Here is a 15,345-nt window from a genome sequence, read left to right on the forward strand (position 1 = left end):
TCGATTTAATGATTCAATTCACTTAACTCAGTTTACTCCTATGATTTGATTCAATAAGTTCTTATCAACTGTATGTTTCATTTTAGTGAATAACAAATCACCAATTCAACGAACTATATAATTTAATTGACAGTGAGCTGACAAAATGATAACATTAAATCGGGAACTGATAAGGACTACGGGGCAACACTGAGTTGTTGAGTCGTTGAATTATTATGAATCATCTAAAAGATCGACTCTTTGAATCAACTCGTTCACAAACCACGCACCTCTAAAAATTCCTAAAAACTCGTTATCTCCCCGGACGTCGCGTCAAATATAATATTACATTTTTATCATGCGTAATAAACTATTTCGTTTAAGCTACGCTAAATGTGTTATATTTGGGAATTTTTTTAAAAAATCAATTACAATAGAAATCGGAAGGCTTTTGCAGTGTGGGCTTGGTTTTGATCTTGGTCTTCCAGCAACACCCAGACCGATTTCGCTGGTCACTACGCGAAATGTCGTTTTATCGTCACGTACGAAGTTCTATGTTTCGACTTCCCGCTCCCCTTCCAACAAATCGTTGCAAATTGTTTGCGTCACAAAAAACGTCTTCCGTTTCGGCTACGTTCGTTGCGTTCGTACGCACAAACGGGCGCGGTGACTTCGCAGGTGTTGCTCTCGATAAGATAAGTGAATTTCGTCGTCGTACGAACACGAGACGAGTGTTGTCGGTACAGTGTTTTTGCATCGGCACGCCGAGCAACAACGGCGCGTTATCCACAGTGGCGTTATCGTTTTCATCGTCGTTTCTATCGTTGGGATCGCGTACGCGTCATGCTCGCCGTCGACACCGTGCTGTGGTGGTCCGTCGCGACCGTCGCCCTGGCCCGGGGATGGCACGCGCCACTGCCGGGCGACACGGTACCGGAATCGTACGAGCTGAGTGTGGCGCCCGACATGTCGGCGGAAAACGCGTCGTTCGCCGGTCTGGTGAACATCGCGATCGTGGCCAAGAAGACCACGCCCTCGATCACGCTCCACTCCAAGCGCCTGGTCGTGCACCAGGTCGACGTCACGGACGTGATGACCAACAGGCGCTTGCGGGTGGACGGTTGGACGTACGACCGCGCCGGCGAACGGTTGACCGTGTCCGTCGGCGAACACGTGTTGGCCGACCGCAAGTACACGATGCGCCTGCGGTTCGAGGGAAGTTTGAGCGACGGTGCGACCGGATTCTTCAAAAGCTATTACGACGCTACCCGGTCGAACACGAAAAAGTAAATGTGAATAATTTTGAATATCGTTTGTGTTTTTTTTTTCTTTGATTTTCGTATTTTACCACGTAACGCAGAGCATATTTTAACAAACAAATTACGTGGCGCTAGTTCCCCCCCCCCCTCCACAGTGACGGGTGATCGTGCCACTAACCAACACATTCTCATAACGACCGTAGTGATTGGAGTTGATTTTCCCCTCTATAGAAGAATACCACGTCTATCTATGAACTACGATGGTAGACAATTTTATTCAAGTGCCATCTGGTGAAAATCACTTAAAATATGTTCTGACGTAACGCGCGCGTACACGTAGACCGTTCTTATTGGATTGCGTTTATCTTTATTCGAACCGATGATGGCCAAAAATGATTTGTTATTAGTTTTTGATTGGTCTTCGACCGCCGATAGGGGAAAAAAACATTAATCGCTTGTACGTAAAGCCGGATTAAGCATTTATTGAGCCCCGGGGCTGACATTTTATATGAGTTATTTTGACAAAACATGGTTTACAAAGCTGCTCGTTACGCTCGCAAACCAATACATGTTTTTTTAACTATTTCACAAATTGTCAATTGCATTATAAAATTATAAAATTAATGGGTATATACAATTTATATCTATAAAACCACTAATTTTAGTATGATAAAAAATGTATAACGACTTAAAACTGTTTGGGCCTCTTTCACTTGGGTACTCAAGAGATCCCCGGGGCTATCACCTCAGCTAGACCCCCCCCCCCCTTTAATCCGGCTTTGCTTTTACAACGATATCGCGTCGAAAGTTATAACCAGAGTTATGCTAAAATTAAATTCAGGTACTTCGTAGACGATACAAAACTCGTATGCAAAAATAAGAATATCTTTGAAACCTTCAAGAGTTTAGGAATCAACACGTCGCATTAGTGCGCGAGACGTCTGTGACGTAATTTAGTAACAGCTCAAAGTGAATAATCACAAAGTAAAATAAAAAATAAAAAGATAACTGAGAGAAGTGTAACTCTCTTTATTTAATAAAACAAGAAAACACTTTATTCACAAGTGTCGAAAACATCTATTTATTTCTATCGAAATTAGATATCAATTATGACTTATTATTATGATCAATTATTGTAGTAAGAATAAAAATCAAATACGAGTATATCTCAAAGACAAGTAAATAAATACCTTGAAGTACAAATGTACGATTTTTTCAATGATAAATGTGTTAATTAAGAAATTGGTTTATTTTTATTTGCAGCTTATACGAACAATCATAATAAATAGGTGCACTGCTCGACACTATTTAAACTTCAGTAACAATGTAGAATTAACGCATATCACTTATGATAATTTATACGGAAGATATTTTTTTTACTTAAATAGAAGCGTATTTAAAAAATAAAATATAATATTCAACCCAAACCATTGAAAACGTTGTAATTACTAATATTTCACATTTTCGATGGTTATAAAATAATTATTTTAAAATCAAAGCTCAATTCATGTCTTTAGAATTATTTTTAATAATATAATTAAAATATATGAACAGGTGGTTCGCTGCTACTCAATTTTATGCTACACATGCTAGAAGTGCATTTCCTTGCTACGATGAACCCGCTTATAAGACGTACTTCAAAATATCGATAAGAAGAAAAACAAATGAAATCGCTCTATCAAACATGCCAATTTTAAACACTGTTGATGTGTAAGTATTACTATATTATTGTTATATAATAATGATTGTAACGGTGAATAGAAATATTAATATGTGAGTGATAACTTTTTGAACATATTAAAAAAATCATAGTGTAACATATTATACAGATCATATTTTTCTCCTTATTCTACTGGTTTCACACTACTTAAACAATAATGTTTGCCATCGACACAGCTCACGCCACTTTTACCGATCCTGAACATTGCCGCTCCAATTTTTCATTCCTATACCTTTCTATCTCCCACTTGTCAACATACATCTGTGTTCTTTTTGACCAACCTCATTAAACTTTCCCTGTCGGTTTTCAAGAAATAGGTAGAACACGATTGCGTATGAAATTGTATGCAACGTTGTAAAAATTTACTAATTTCACTGTATTATTTCTAATAAATATAGAATGTACATGTACTATTAACAGTTCTATAACAATGCATAAAAAAATTAATAATAAAATAATAAATAAAATGAGGTTAACTAAATAAAAGAAAAGTAATTAATTAATAAATAAAATCGACAGTTTTTATTTTAATGGATTTAATGTTAATAAATTATTTGAAAATGCTTAAATTTGGATTCCCCAATATCTATAACCTACTACTTATACTGGAACTCGGAAAATACCGTAAAAAGGAGATAACAAAATTTCGTTATATCTGATATATTTCATATCTTTAACAATAAACATAGGTAATAAAAGCAATAAAACACAAAGTATTAACATACCACAGCGAGCGCAAGACATTTAGTAAGTCGCGTTTACAATCATATTCAGGGTCGAGAAGGCCGCGGGTGATTCATTAGTGTACCAGAACTGGACTTGGGTGCACTTCATGCAAACGCCGCCCATTTCTACGAGCTCAGTGGCGTTCTTCGTCGGCGATTTCGAACGGCTCGCGTGCACTGACTGCCAGGACGTGACCAACGTGTACTCGCACTTGGGAAACTTGTATCAGATCGAATACATAACCAGAGCCGCGCCTGATCTGCTGAATACCTTGGAAACATACATCAATGTCACGTACAGTCTGCCCAAGTTGGACTTGCTGGCCATACCGAGACTGAGTACCAGTGCTATGGAGGGCTGGGGATTAAGCGCTTACAGGTAAAATAACGCGCGATAAAAAATCTTTATTTGCCAGAAATATAAGTGCAGTTTACGTATTCAATATACTAAAAATTTGATGCAGTGGTTGCTCTAATAATCTAGAAAAACAACGAGAAGGGATTTTTTTTGAAAATCTCTTTTTTAAAGGTCAAAACGTTTATACTGTGTACATATTGAACGCGACTTGCACAGAGTAAACGCCGTATACTGTGGTATGGTCAAAAAATCCAATATCCAGTGGTTCTTAAATCATTTTGAGGTACATACATTTTAATGATAAAGTTTATTTTCGAAACCATGGGTTCCCGTAACTTACGAGCGAAAGAACATTATTACGATAACTAGTGAGTATTTTTTATGTTGCGCACGACTGGGAAGATAAGTGTCGCAGACTCATAGGACCGCAAGATGTAAGAACCGCTGGCCAAGGCGATAGCCTACGACATAACAGTAGACACGTCATAGAATAACGTATTTTCAACATTTTGTCCGATAATTGTTCGCTCTTAGCGTTTCTTTTAAAATAAACGGCTGTACAAGGCCATTATGATTTCTATCAAACTTTTGAATACCACTCTCAAAAAGCGTTAATTTCATACGAGCCAATGCAATCACAATTTAACGCGTGTGAATGTGCAGGGAACAATCGGTTTTCGTCGACAAGAACACCAAGTCCAAAGATGTGGTGTTAGCCAAAATGACGGCAGAACGCGTGATGGCACACCAGTGGTTCGGCAATCTGGTAACGCCCGAGTGGTGGGACTACACGTGGCTCAACGAAGGGTTTGCCACTTATTTCGAATACTTCGCTACCGCAGAGGTAACGAAGTTTAACTAATTGTTCTACAATATAGAATCTACACTGTTTACCGTGTACAGAACACATCGTTGATAATGACAAGGGCAGAGGACTTATAGCTCTGAAAATTCACCAAATATGCACATAAATATACAAAATAAGCTTCTAATATATGCATTTTAAAATTAATTTTTTTGAATAAAAAATAAAAAATTTTCTGTAGGTACTTATTATAATGAATACATATTATTTACAACTTTATTTAACAACTTACAAGTTAAAATTATCTAATTGGGTTTATTTTTTGGGTTTTCTTATCTGGATACTTATTTTAGACATTTTTTATAATATATAGTAAATAGAACGTGTTTGGACTGTCAACCGTTGAGAAACATAGCGATTATTGAAATATGAATATGTCCAATGTCAGCGACAGGCGTCCCCGGGGCCTGTATCAATATTTTGTCCGTTGAGCAATATTATCTCATCTGTCTATAAATAAAATTAATAACCCAAAACAATCAATCTAATCGACAACTCTCGAGACGTGTTTTTAGTAAAACCATGATGGGTCTGGGAAAAGTCAAAACCATATTAATATTATGATCAAAATTTAAAATCATTTAAAATTCAACGTTATTTTGTTTGTATAAATAAATAAATAAAAACGTCGACGAAAAAATATTGATAAAATGATAAATGATTTAAAATATGCATCTAAAAATATAAAATGGAAGAAATATGCCGTAAAAACTAAAAAACGCAAAATATGCATCTATATGCACAATAAAATTTCAAAACTAGCTTTGTGGAATCATGAAACATATTTGTTTCGCACTCTGCTATTTTTGTGACTGCTCAAAAACAATATGCAAATGCTACAAGTCCTCTGCTCTAATAATGACAAACTGGGCTGAACAACGTTAAATTTATGGTTCCGACAAAGTTCCTGTGGTGTATGCACTAATAAAATGCATCGGTTATTATGATAATTTAAAAATATATTTAGATTATAAGACTCTCAAACTTGTAATAGCACTCGACGTGCTGAAATATTTTAATTTGCAATATAACAAAAAAAAAAAAAAATTGATCTTCAATGAGTGTTGGTCGACGTAACCTAAATGTTTTTTAAAAATGAAATCAGAAAATTAAAACATGATATACAAACATAATAATATTACGTGATTTGTTTTTATCACTCAACTATGACTTGTAAATATAGTAAAACATAAAATAAAAAGTATTAGCGATATTATAACGTTGTTATACGTTAATTTAAAATCACATGGTTCGACTTTGAAAGATATTTTATTTTTTTATTTCGTAATCTTCGGTGACAGTAATTGGGATTTCGAGTCGGGGAAATAAAATAAAATACCTACAAAGTTGAACGATTTTAAATTAACATGTAACAATATTATAATATTGCTAATAATTTTTATTTTACGTTTTACTATATTTATCAGTAACTGCTGGGTGAAAAAAAACTAATCGCGTAATATTATTATCTTCGTGTATCGTTTATCGATTTTCCAATTTTTAATATTTTTTTTTTTTTTAAATTTTGGTTACATCGACCAACCATTACCGATCCCTTGAAAGGCATTATAAACGATCTCTACTGTATACATGTTTATTACGTGATCGTAACGATACGATGGTTATTACGTGTGATCGCGTTTTCACAGGTGGAACCTGATTGGCGTTTGGAACACTTTTTCGTGATCGAGCAACTGCAATCGGTTCTGGAATACGATCAGAGCACGGCGAAACAGCACCCGTTGTCCGCACCGTTAAGCGTCCCCGAAGATGACGATTACGACGTTTTCGATGGGATCGCGCGCAACAAGGGCGCTGCGGTTTTAAGAATGCTCAGAGACTGGGTGGGAGAAGAGTCGTTCAAAAAAGCCGTGAACGTGTATCTGACAACGAATCGGTAAGATTATCCGATTTCCAACACGAAAATCCAAAAATATCGATTCGCACCTCAAACACGCGTGAAGTGTTCCATAACGATAATCTGCGTAATAGTGCCGTAACAGCTTCGATTAAACATTATCAGTATATTTCATGAATGGTAACAGGTTCGACGTCGTGAAACCGGAAAACCTGTGGAACGCGTTCAACAACGTGGTGTTCGAAAACGAGCCATCCGACCAGGCGACCGGTTCCATCTTGCTCGACAAAAGCATGCACAAAATCATGAACACATGGACCGAACGAGCCGGCTATCCTGTAGTGATCGTCACGAGACGAGACGAATCGCTCGTCCTGACCCAAGTAAGACATGTAACATGCGTAACGCGTACCGCCGTTGCGGTTCAATATTTTTATAGTTATTTCTCTTTCCCTCGCACGCGCAATGTCTATATTCTGTCTCTCTTACCTTTTAGGAACCCTTCTCCGTCGACCGCCCGAACGCGAACGATACCACCAAGTGGTTCGTTCTTCTGAGTTACACCACGAACGCGACCGAGGACTTCGACGATACCCTGTCGACGCCGTCCGTCTGGTTGGATCCGTCCGTTGGCAACGGGACCGCGGACGTCCCCGTGGCCGACAACGTCAGATGGTATATATTTAACGTGCGGTCTACAGGTGCGAACTGATCGATCGGGCCGCAGTAGCCATGCGAAATACCCGCACGGGTGTTGTCGGCCGCAAGTTCCGGTGTTGACACTAAGTTTCCGTCGCGCAGTTATTTGCAGGGTCAACTATCCAGAAGAAAATTGGCTGTCGCTGATCGAGCAGCTAATCAACTCGCCGGCGGCCGTGCACGTACTCAACAGAGCGCAGCTGATTGACGACTCGCTCAATTTAGCGAGGGCGGGCCGACTGGACTACGGGGTGCCGCTGGCTATGACGGAGTACCTGGAGAAAGAACGTGACGTCGTTCCGTGGTTCCCGGTCATGAACGGTTTTAGCTACGTGTTGGATCGGATGCGGCGGAGCGACCGAGGACACGCCGACGTCAAGGTGAGAGGGGTGATAATGACCGTCGTACAGATATGTGTCGTTCGTCGACGGACGGGTCCAGTGGCGAGGCTGTCGTATGGTAAACAGAGGCAGTGTCGTCTCGGGACTTCAGAATGCACAGGGTCTTAAAATCCTGGGATAATTTTAAGACTGCACTTCCTTAAAATAATTGAAAACGTTGATAAATTGAGTTATTCGCGTGATAATTCTAATATGCAATCCGTATGAGATGGAATTTCTTTTTTACTTTGCACATTAATTAATTATTTGTTCGCTATTTTCGTAGTAAGTACTCACGTCTGAAAACAAAATATAATGTGTATATTTTGAATTTTTATGCAAAGATAATATTATTTTGGGAATCTAGTTAATTTACTACACTGGAGGCCTTTTTCATCTAGTTACGCCACTGGACTGGTCGGATTGGTGGACAAACCTATCCAGGTTACAAAACTACATAAAAAGTAAGCATGTAAAGGTTCACATCGGACGTATCGATCGGATTGTACGGAAACGGATCGATTTATAGTAGTGCAACAATTGAATTTCCTAAGCAATTTCCATTTAAAATCAGATATTAATAGTAAAATAATTATTTAATTTCGCACCTGTCGGAAAAGTTGCCCCTTCGAGGAACTTCGTCAGTATTACCGCTGGGCGTACGATCCCTACGTTATGGGTCAGTGGACGTACTTGAACAACTTTATACAAAGAATTCTAAGATCCGTTTTATACGATCCGTCAGATACGAACGACGCGACCTATGGACGCTTACCTAAAAAAGTCATTCGTTCATTCGTTGATTTCGTTTTGGTTGCATGTAAATCGTTGTTGCGTAGTAAGCATTAACATTAGTAGTAGTAAAATTTTATAAATCGTAATTCGGTCATGGTTAATCACGAAATACATTCAATCGTTCCAATATCAAAATAAAATCGGTTCAATTCGTTTCAGTGTACGTGTTACAAAACGAACGAGAATGATAGATCCAATGGATTTTTGTTTGATTTGGCTCTATGCTATAGTCAGTATCTTTTAGTTCGTTCATTTTAACGAACATTAACATTAACGAGCAGTTAACGACATGAATTAATCATATGAACGGGTGTTTGGAACGATCCGATCCAAACGAACCGAATCGTTCGAATGATTCGATTCGCTCATCTCTAGACCATCGTCACATACACGTAATCGGTGTTGAGACTTGATAAAAATATTAATTAATTGAATTAACCTGAATAATATCTGTAAATAATTAAATTAATTTAGACACAACACTTTCAATACAGGCGTTCAATAAGCATTTATGATTTGTTTAACTTTTTAATAGTTGAAAAAATGAAAATGAAATAAAAATTAATGGTAATAATAAATTACATCAATTAACTTGAAACTTTCTCATTCTCACACAACGATTTTCTTCTTGATATTTTATGTTGTTAGTTTTTCAAATATGTCTATAAACCATAGTTATTCTTCTTCTTTAATTGTACATTTCACCCGATTTTCAGTTTTATTCAACCTTAATTGTTGATTTTATGAATTTTATGATCGCATGTACATAGATCTTAAACAGCGTAAAAAGTAATCTCCAACCACACAAATAGCGCTCAATGGCGCCTGGAAAAAGAGCCTGAAAAACAATAAAAGCTTTTCAGATAACGGCCGTCATTGCGACGCGTCGTCCTCGCCTACGGTTTCTCGATAAAAACTATTGAAATCTTTTAGAAAATAAATCCTTTGATTACGCAGATTTCCGGGACCAACAAATTGGAAAATACTGTTTCCCTTTCGTTGATTTTATATCCTAATAAAGTGTAAAACATCATGACGCACTAAACGGGTAAGTTCTATTACCAATGACAGTTCGTTTATTTTTTTCCATTACGATGGACTGAACGTCCATACCACGGGACATTCGTGAGATTTAGAAATAAAAATGTATTATCAAATTTTTATCTACATTTTTTTCATTGTGTATAAATAAAACTGTCAAGACATATTTCGGATGCCTCAAGCAAGTACAAAAAATATTAATATCTGGGCTCAACACCGCTTGCAATGTGATGTATGCAATCGCGAGCGTTACCGTTACTGCACACAATGTTACTATTTGTCACGACGGTAGTTGAAATGCGTTTAACATATTTATAACAAGGGAACGTCTTGGTCGCGTCCATATAATTTAGTCCCGCAAACCGCAAGGCCGTGTTTTGATAATCATCGCGTCCAACCGTACGTTTACGGTCGCGCGTCATTCGCTCCCGGACGATAATCCAATAATTTTTCTAGTGATGATCAAAATTAATCTTGGTCTTGCGGTCTCGCAAGACTCTTGCTGCAAGACCAAGACCAAGACCTATACGGTACTGGTCTAGCAAGACCAAGACTAAAATTAAACTTTCAAAAACAAGACTAAACAAATACCGAAGCTTCAAGACCAAAACCAAAACAAGACCATCACTGTAAGACTCTTACAGTCTTGCAAATTTTTTTTTTCCCCGAAAACACATTAGTTATCTAGATTTCATTAACTAATAATTTATAACGAACATTATAAGAAATTATTTTTATTGTAATTAAATTTGTACAGTATTCGAGGAAATGATGTATTATTAAAAAAATGAATAGAAATAATTGGAATTAATATTACAAAATAACATAATATAGTTGTTTCAAGCTTAGCAATTACTGAAAAATTATTTTTTTCCCCAAAATCGATGAAAATTTCGAAAGTTGTCTTGCTCGTAGACTAATTTATGGCTTATGACCATAATACACCTCTACTTTGAATCGAATATACTAATAATTGCTAGAAGTCATCACGGAATACGGTAGATATCATTTTGATTGGAAGTACGTTTTTATTTTTGTTCGTAGCTTGTGTGATTTTTCCGCACTAGACAATGTGTAATTAAACTAGTGTCTTATACAGCATATAATTTCATTAGTGTGGTAAATTTGTAATCTGTTGGTAATACACCTTGTTAGACATTGAAAATGTAGTGGATCAAAGCGAGTGTGTGAATAAATTAGAAGAAGTAATAGGAACTTACTAAGTGAATTATGCTGGTAAATTAAATCATCAAATACAAATACAAGTAAAACAATGTAAAAATAATATTTTAAAATGCTAAGTTTTAAACGAGTATCTATAATAAAAATTAAATTGTTTGATTGTTTTATATTATTAATATACTATATAATATTGGATTTAAGTCATTTTAAGTTTTTTTTTTAAAATTTTTATTTTTCTGAAGTAATTTTTTTTCATTTTGAGTCATAACAAAAACCCAAAAAACCTACACAGCTATAATTTGTGAAAATAGCAAGAGTCTTGCAAGAGTTTTGCGTAAGACCAAGACTAAGATTAAGGCGTATACCCAAAACTAAGACCAAGAACAAGATTTTGAAAGTCTTGGTCTTGGTCTTGTTTTGATCATTACTAAATTTTTCCCGTTTCTTACCCCACCATAGGCTGTTCCAGCCAAGGCCGACGTTACCTTTTGTGAGGCCCTGGGCAAAACTTATTTTACCCACAACAATAGTCACCTATAGCCTGTAGGCTGCAATTAAAGGCAACAACATATAATATATGCGATATCGGGTAATGACCGATAGAATAACTTTAAGAAATTCGATAAAATCAATTTTCTATATATTCCAGTTTCCATACTGTGCGACATGCCGTACGGATAGTTGTTGGTGAATATATGATATGTTAAATATATTTTGTTGATTTTTTATTACACGCCAATGAATTTCTCTAGAAATCGCACTCGCCAAGTGATCTAAACGTTTCACGTTTTATTTTATGAGATTTCGGTACAATATATTTGTCAATGAAAAATGTAAGCACGAGGCCCTGGACAAATGCCCCGTTTTTCACCCCCCTTAGTCCGGCCGTGGTTCCAGCGAACGATACCGACAGCAGTTACAATACGTGTGTGATAGATGTTCCCCGTACGTTTCCACGCGGTACGTTTCTTACGAACCTTACGATTTACATAATGCCTGCATTAAAAAAATCTACATGCATCACATAAATATGAATTCATTAAATAGTTAACAGAACATTTCTAAATGCAAATTCAAATGCGCACGCCTTGCACGCACACCCGACGAATTTAGTCATACACAAGTCCTCTGCACTTTCGAAACACGTCGTTTTTATTGAGATGCAAATCGTATTTACTAATAAACAGTTTAAATCAAAAATCAGTTTTTTGTTTTTTATTTTATATTATGTTTTTAATATTGATATATAAACACGTAAACATTTTTCCACTCTTACGAGTAATTAATATAATGTAACTCGATTTAATGTTCAAACTTGAATGTTGATTTCTTGTACCCACTTTTGTAAGTCTGGTTCGTGTTTAGTCGACGCAGTCCTTTACAATTATTCCGTTGGACGGTCGTCCGTTCCGGTTGAGCGACGTACAGAAAGAATCACGAGGATGTTAGTTTTTGAGCGCGAAATTTAACCCTCGGAAATATTATAGCAGGCAATTGTTTCCGAAATTCCAACATAAATGGTCAACCGCATTCGAACTGTTTCAGTTTTTCGTCTTTCAAACATGCTTCCGAGGGTTAAATTTCTAAATCTACTGCTGTATCCGTTGGAATAGGACACCCCCACTTCCCCCCGATTACGCAGGCTCCAACACAATTTCTATTAAACCGTGCGCTCTCCTAACGCTGATCACCCGATGCGTATAACGATATTGCTGTTGATTTCTGTTGGCTATCACGCACAGGCCTTCGTCAGTCGATTGGCCGGCATCGCGTTCCGGATGGTGGACAAGCTCGTCGCGCAGCAAAAGAACCGTCCTCAGCACCCCATTAATATCGGTTGGAACGCATTTTCGACGTGGGCGTGCAAGCTGAACAACGACGATTGTGAGAGGACGACGCTGGACTATTACCGGAGATGGCTGAACGGCGAAGAGTAATCATTTTTTACTCCGAGATTGTTATCTTAACCGTAATAACACGCACTCGTCGCGCGTCGTTATGTCGCGATGCTTGTGTATTTTTTCGTCGTCACAGGATACCGGCCGACATCAAGGACGCGGCGTTCTGCACGGCAATCAGACGCGGTGGAAGCGCGGCAGACGGGACATGGGAGAAAATGTTGGACTTGTACAAAACCACCAGGACGCATTCGGAGAGGCAATCCGCGCTCCACGCGTTGTCCTGCACCGAGGACGTCCAATTGTTGACGACGTGAGTGCGCGTTATTTTCATCGATCGACCGACCGTTATTACAAGGGCCCGGATTTTAATACAAAGTGCCTATTTTTTTGGTTGATCATACCCAATGCTTTCTAAGAACATAATTCGTTTCACGTAACGAGGGTTTCAAAGCAACACATTTTGTTTTGCATTTTATTTTTTTTTTTTTTTTGCATATTTCGACGTTATTTCATTTTAGAACATTTTTATTAATATTATTGGGTCATTTTATTGGTTTTTAATGCATATTTGTTCAATTTACTAAACAAATTTAGCCTATTCAAAATCAAATCAAAAGACAAATTATTTTCTTGATATTTTAGTAGGTTTATCGGGCTTTTCCATACACATTGTCAATCTTTATTTTTCGATTCAGTTTTTATCTTATTTTAAATTATTATTGACTGTGGAACGTCAACAGTATTCGGTCAAGTAACAAATAATCAGTCGGTTCTTGTACATTGCGGACGTTTCTCGTATTATGTATGTTTGTGATTTTACTGTATTAAATATTGTGTTAAATAATAGCCAAAATGAAAAATAATATCTCATTTTTGTGATAAAATGCATTTTTTAAGGACATTTTTGGCTATTTTTTTGGAGCATATTTGTATGTTTTTAAGAGCATTTAAATCCGGGCCCTAGTTATTACTATTTCGTTTCGTAACGATTGCAACGCTATGCTCAACGGACGAAACTTGTGTTGTCCGAGAACCGCACATGGCCCGTCCGATTCACCACGAAAACCGTGCTCGTGTTGTGTAATCGTCACGTTTGGATTACGATCGATAAATACATTAGGTCGTGCGTGCCTACCTAATGTATTTATCGGGTTTCAGGCTTTTGGAAATGATATTGGAAAACAAGTGTCCGATCGAAAAACATGATTACAATGCGTTATTCGTCGCTCTTTCTTCGACGTCGACCGGAGTGACTGCACTGACTAATTTCCTCCGAAATCATTTCGCTAGCATCATCAACAACGTAGAGAACGGCAAAAATATGGTTTTCACGGTATACTCGATTTTGTCTTCCAAAGTTTCTACCGACCAAGAAATCACTAAGGTATGACACGTATAAGTTCGCGCAATATTAAGTAAAACCAAAGTCAGAATGTAAATACTTTTCTATTATACAAAATCTAATTATAACATATCATACACATATTAAATTCTATATTAAATTATTACACTATATTTCATAATAATATGCTTAGCGCCTACTCTGTGCTTATTCTTCAATAATATTCATAATTTTTTTCATTGCTTTAATCGTTAATATAATTAATGATGAAAATATTTTCTTGTGAAATAAAATAGAAATCAACTTATTATATATAATATATTTTAACTCATTAAATCACATCTTTCGAAAGAGATTCGAGAAAAAAATGTTTATATACATCAATTAATTATTATAATTATTCTTTGGAGAGTGGTTTTTTAAATATAAGTTTATCTTAACATATCGATGGTTATAAACATATACCTTTTGGAATAAAACTATTTGTTCCGATTTTTGATTAAAAATTTTGATTTCAGATGTCAGAAATTGCGTCTGCAACCACGATGCCAGTTGAAATTAAAAATAAATTAAGAGCAATTTATCATGGCGAAATTGAAAACAACCTAAAATGGTTCGATCTTTATTCTATAGCAATCCGGGAGATCATAAAACCCGGATCGACAAATATTTCGACGACAACACCTGCTGATAAAACCCAAGATGATTCAAAGGACAGTTCCAGCGCTCCGTCGATATTTCATGATTATACTACTATTTTACGAATGCTCACCGTGTCGTTGTTGATTAAATTTTTTATCAACAACGACTAAATACGTTATACTTTATTAATGTTCATAGCTATACATGTATACGTTATTATCGTTCAAAAATATAATCGAAAAAAACTTTTAACTATCATAAGAAAAATATGTTTCACCATAATTTGATTTTTTTTAACGTGCTTAAATTAAATTATACATTGAATCTATGTTTAATATCAAAATAATTTTGTTCAAATTTAGATTAGGCATTGTATTATTTTCCGCAAACATGATAAGTAATCATTATAAGTACGCATATACTTAAATTTAACAATTAGTTTATGTTTAGTTATATAACTTTTCGTGCTTTTATTAACTGTTATTTATTTTCGTTTATAAATGCGATTATCTCACGAGGCATTCCAATTAAAATGAGATTACATTATTTAGCATAATATCCTAATAGCTATATATATATATATATAAAGATTATAACTT

At 36.3% G+C, this 15,345-nt stretch overlaps 1 protein-coding gene across 1 annotated transcript; it reads left to right on the plus strand.

Annotated features, from left to right (window-relative positions):
* The first annotated feature begins 708 nt into the window (after nucleotides 1-708).
* On the plus strand, nucleotides 709-15,041 carry LOC112679956 (thyrotropin-releasing hormone-degrading ectoenzyme-like). The gene is made up of 12 exons (XM_025549908.1): nucleotides 709-1,265; nucleotides 2,793-2,948; nucleotides 3,733-4,062; nucleotides 4,705-4,885; nucleotides 6,556-6,803; nucleotides 6,952-7,147; nucleotides 7,261-7,465; nucleotides 7,566-7,843; nucleotides 12,604-12,794; nucleotides 12,896-13,072; nucleotides 13,921-14,146; nucleotides 14,623-15,041. Exons 1-12 carry the CDS (start codon nucleotides 823-825, stop codon nucleotides 14,914-14,916), a joined length of 2,925 nt encoding a protein of 974 aa, XP_025405693.1. The 5' UTR covers nucleotides 709-822; the 3' UTR covers nucleotides 14,917-15,041.
* Nucleotides 15,042-15,345: the final 304 nt, after the last annotated feature.

Source organism: Sipha flava, unplaced genomic scaffold, assembly GCF_003268045.1.
Source record: "Sipha flava isolate LNK unplaced genomic scaffold, YSA_version1 171_pilon_pilon, whole genome shotgun sequence".
NCBI lineage: Eukaryota > Metazoa > Arthropoda > Insecta > Hemiptera > Aphididae > Sipha > Sipha flava.

Excerpts from the sequence above, each read along its gene's own strand:
- LOC112679956 (XM_025549908.1), top strand. The coding sequence starts at position 823 with ATGCTCGCCGTCGACACCGTGCTGTGGTGGTCCGTCGCGACCGTCGCC. Across the intron at positions 1,266-2,792 it reads ACCCGGTCGAACACGAAAAA|GTGGTTCGCTGCTACTCAAT; the intron begins GTAAATGTGAAT and ends ATATATGAACAG. Across the intron at positions 7,844-12,603 it reads GAGGACACGCCGACGTCAAG|GCCTTCGTCAGTCGATTGGC; the intron begins GTGAGAGGGGTG and ends TATCACGCACAG.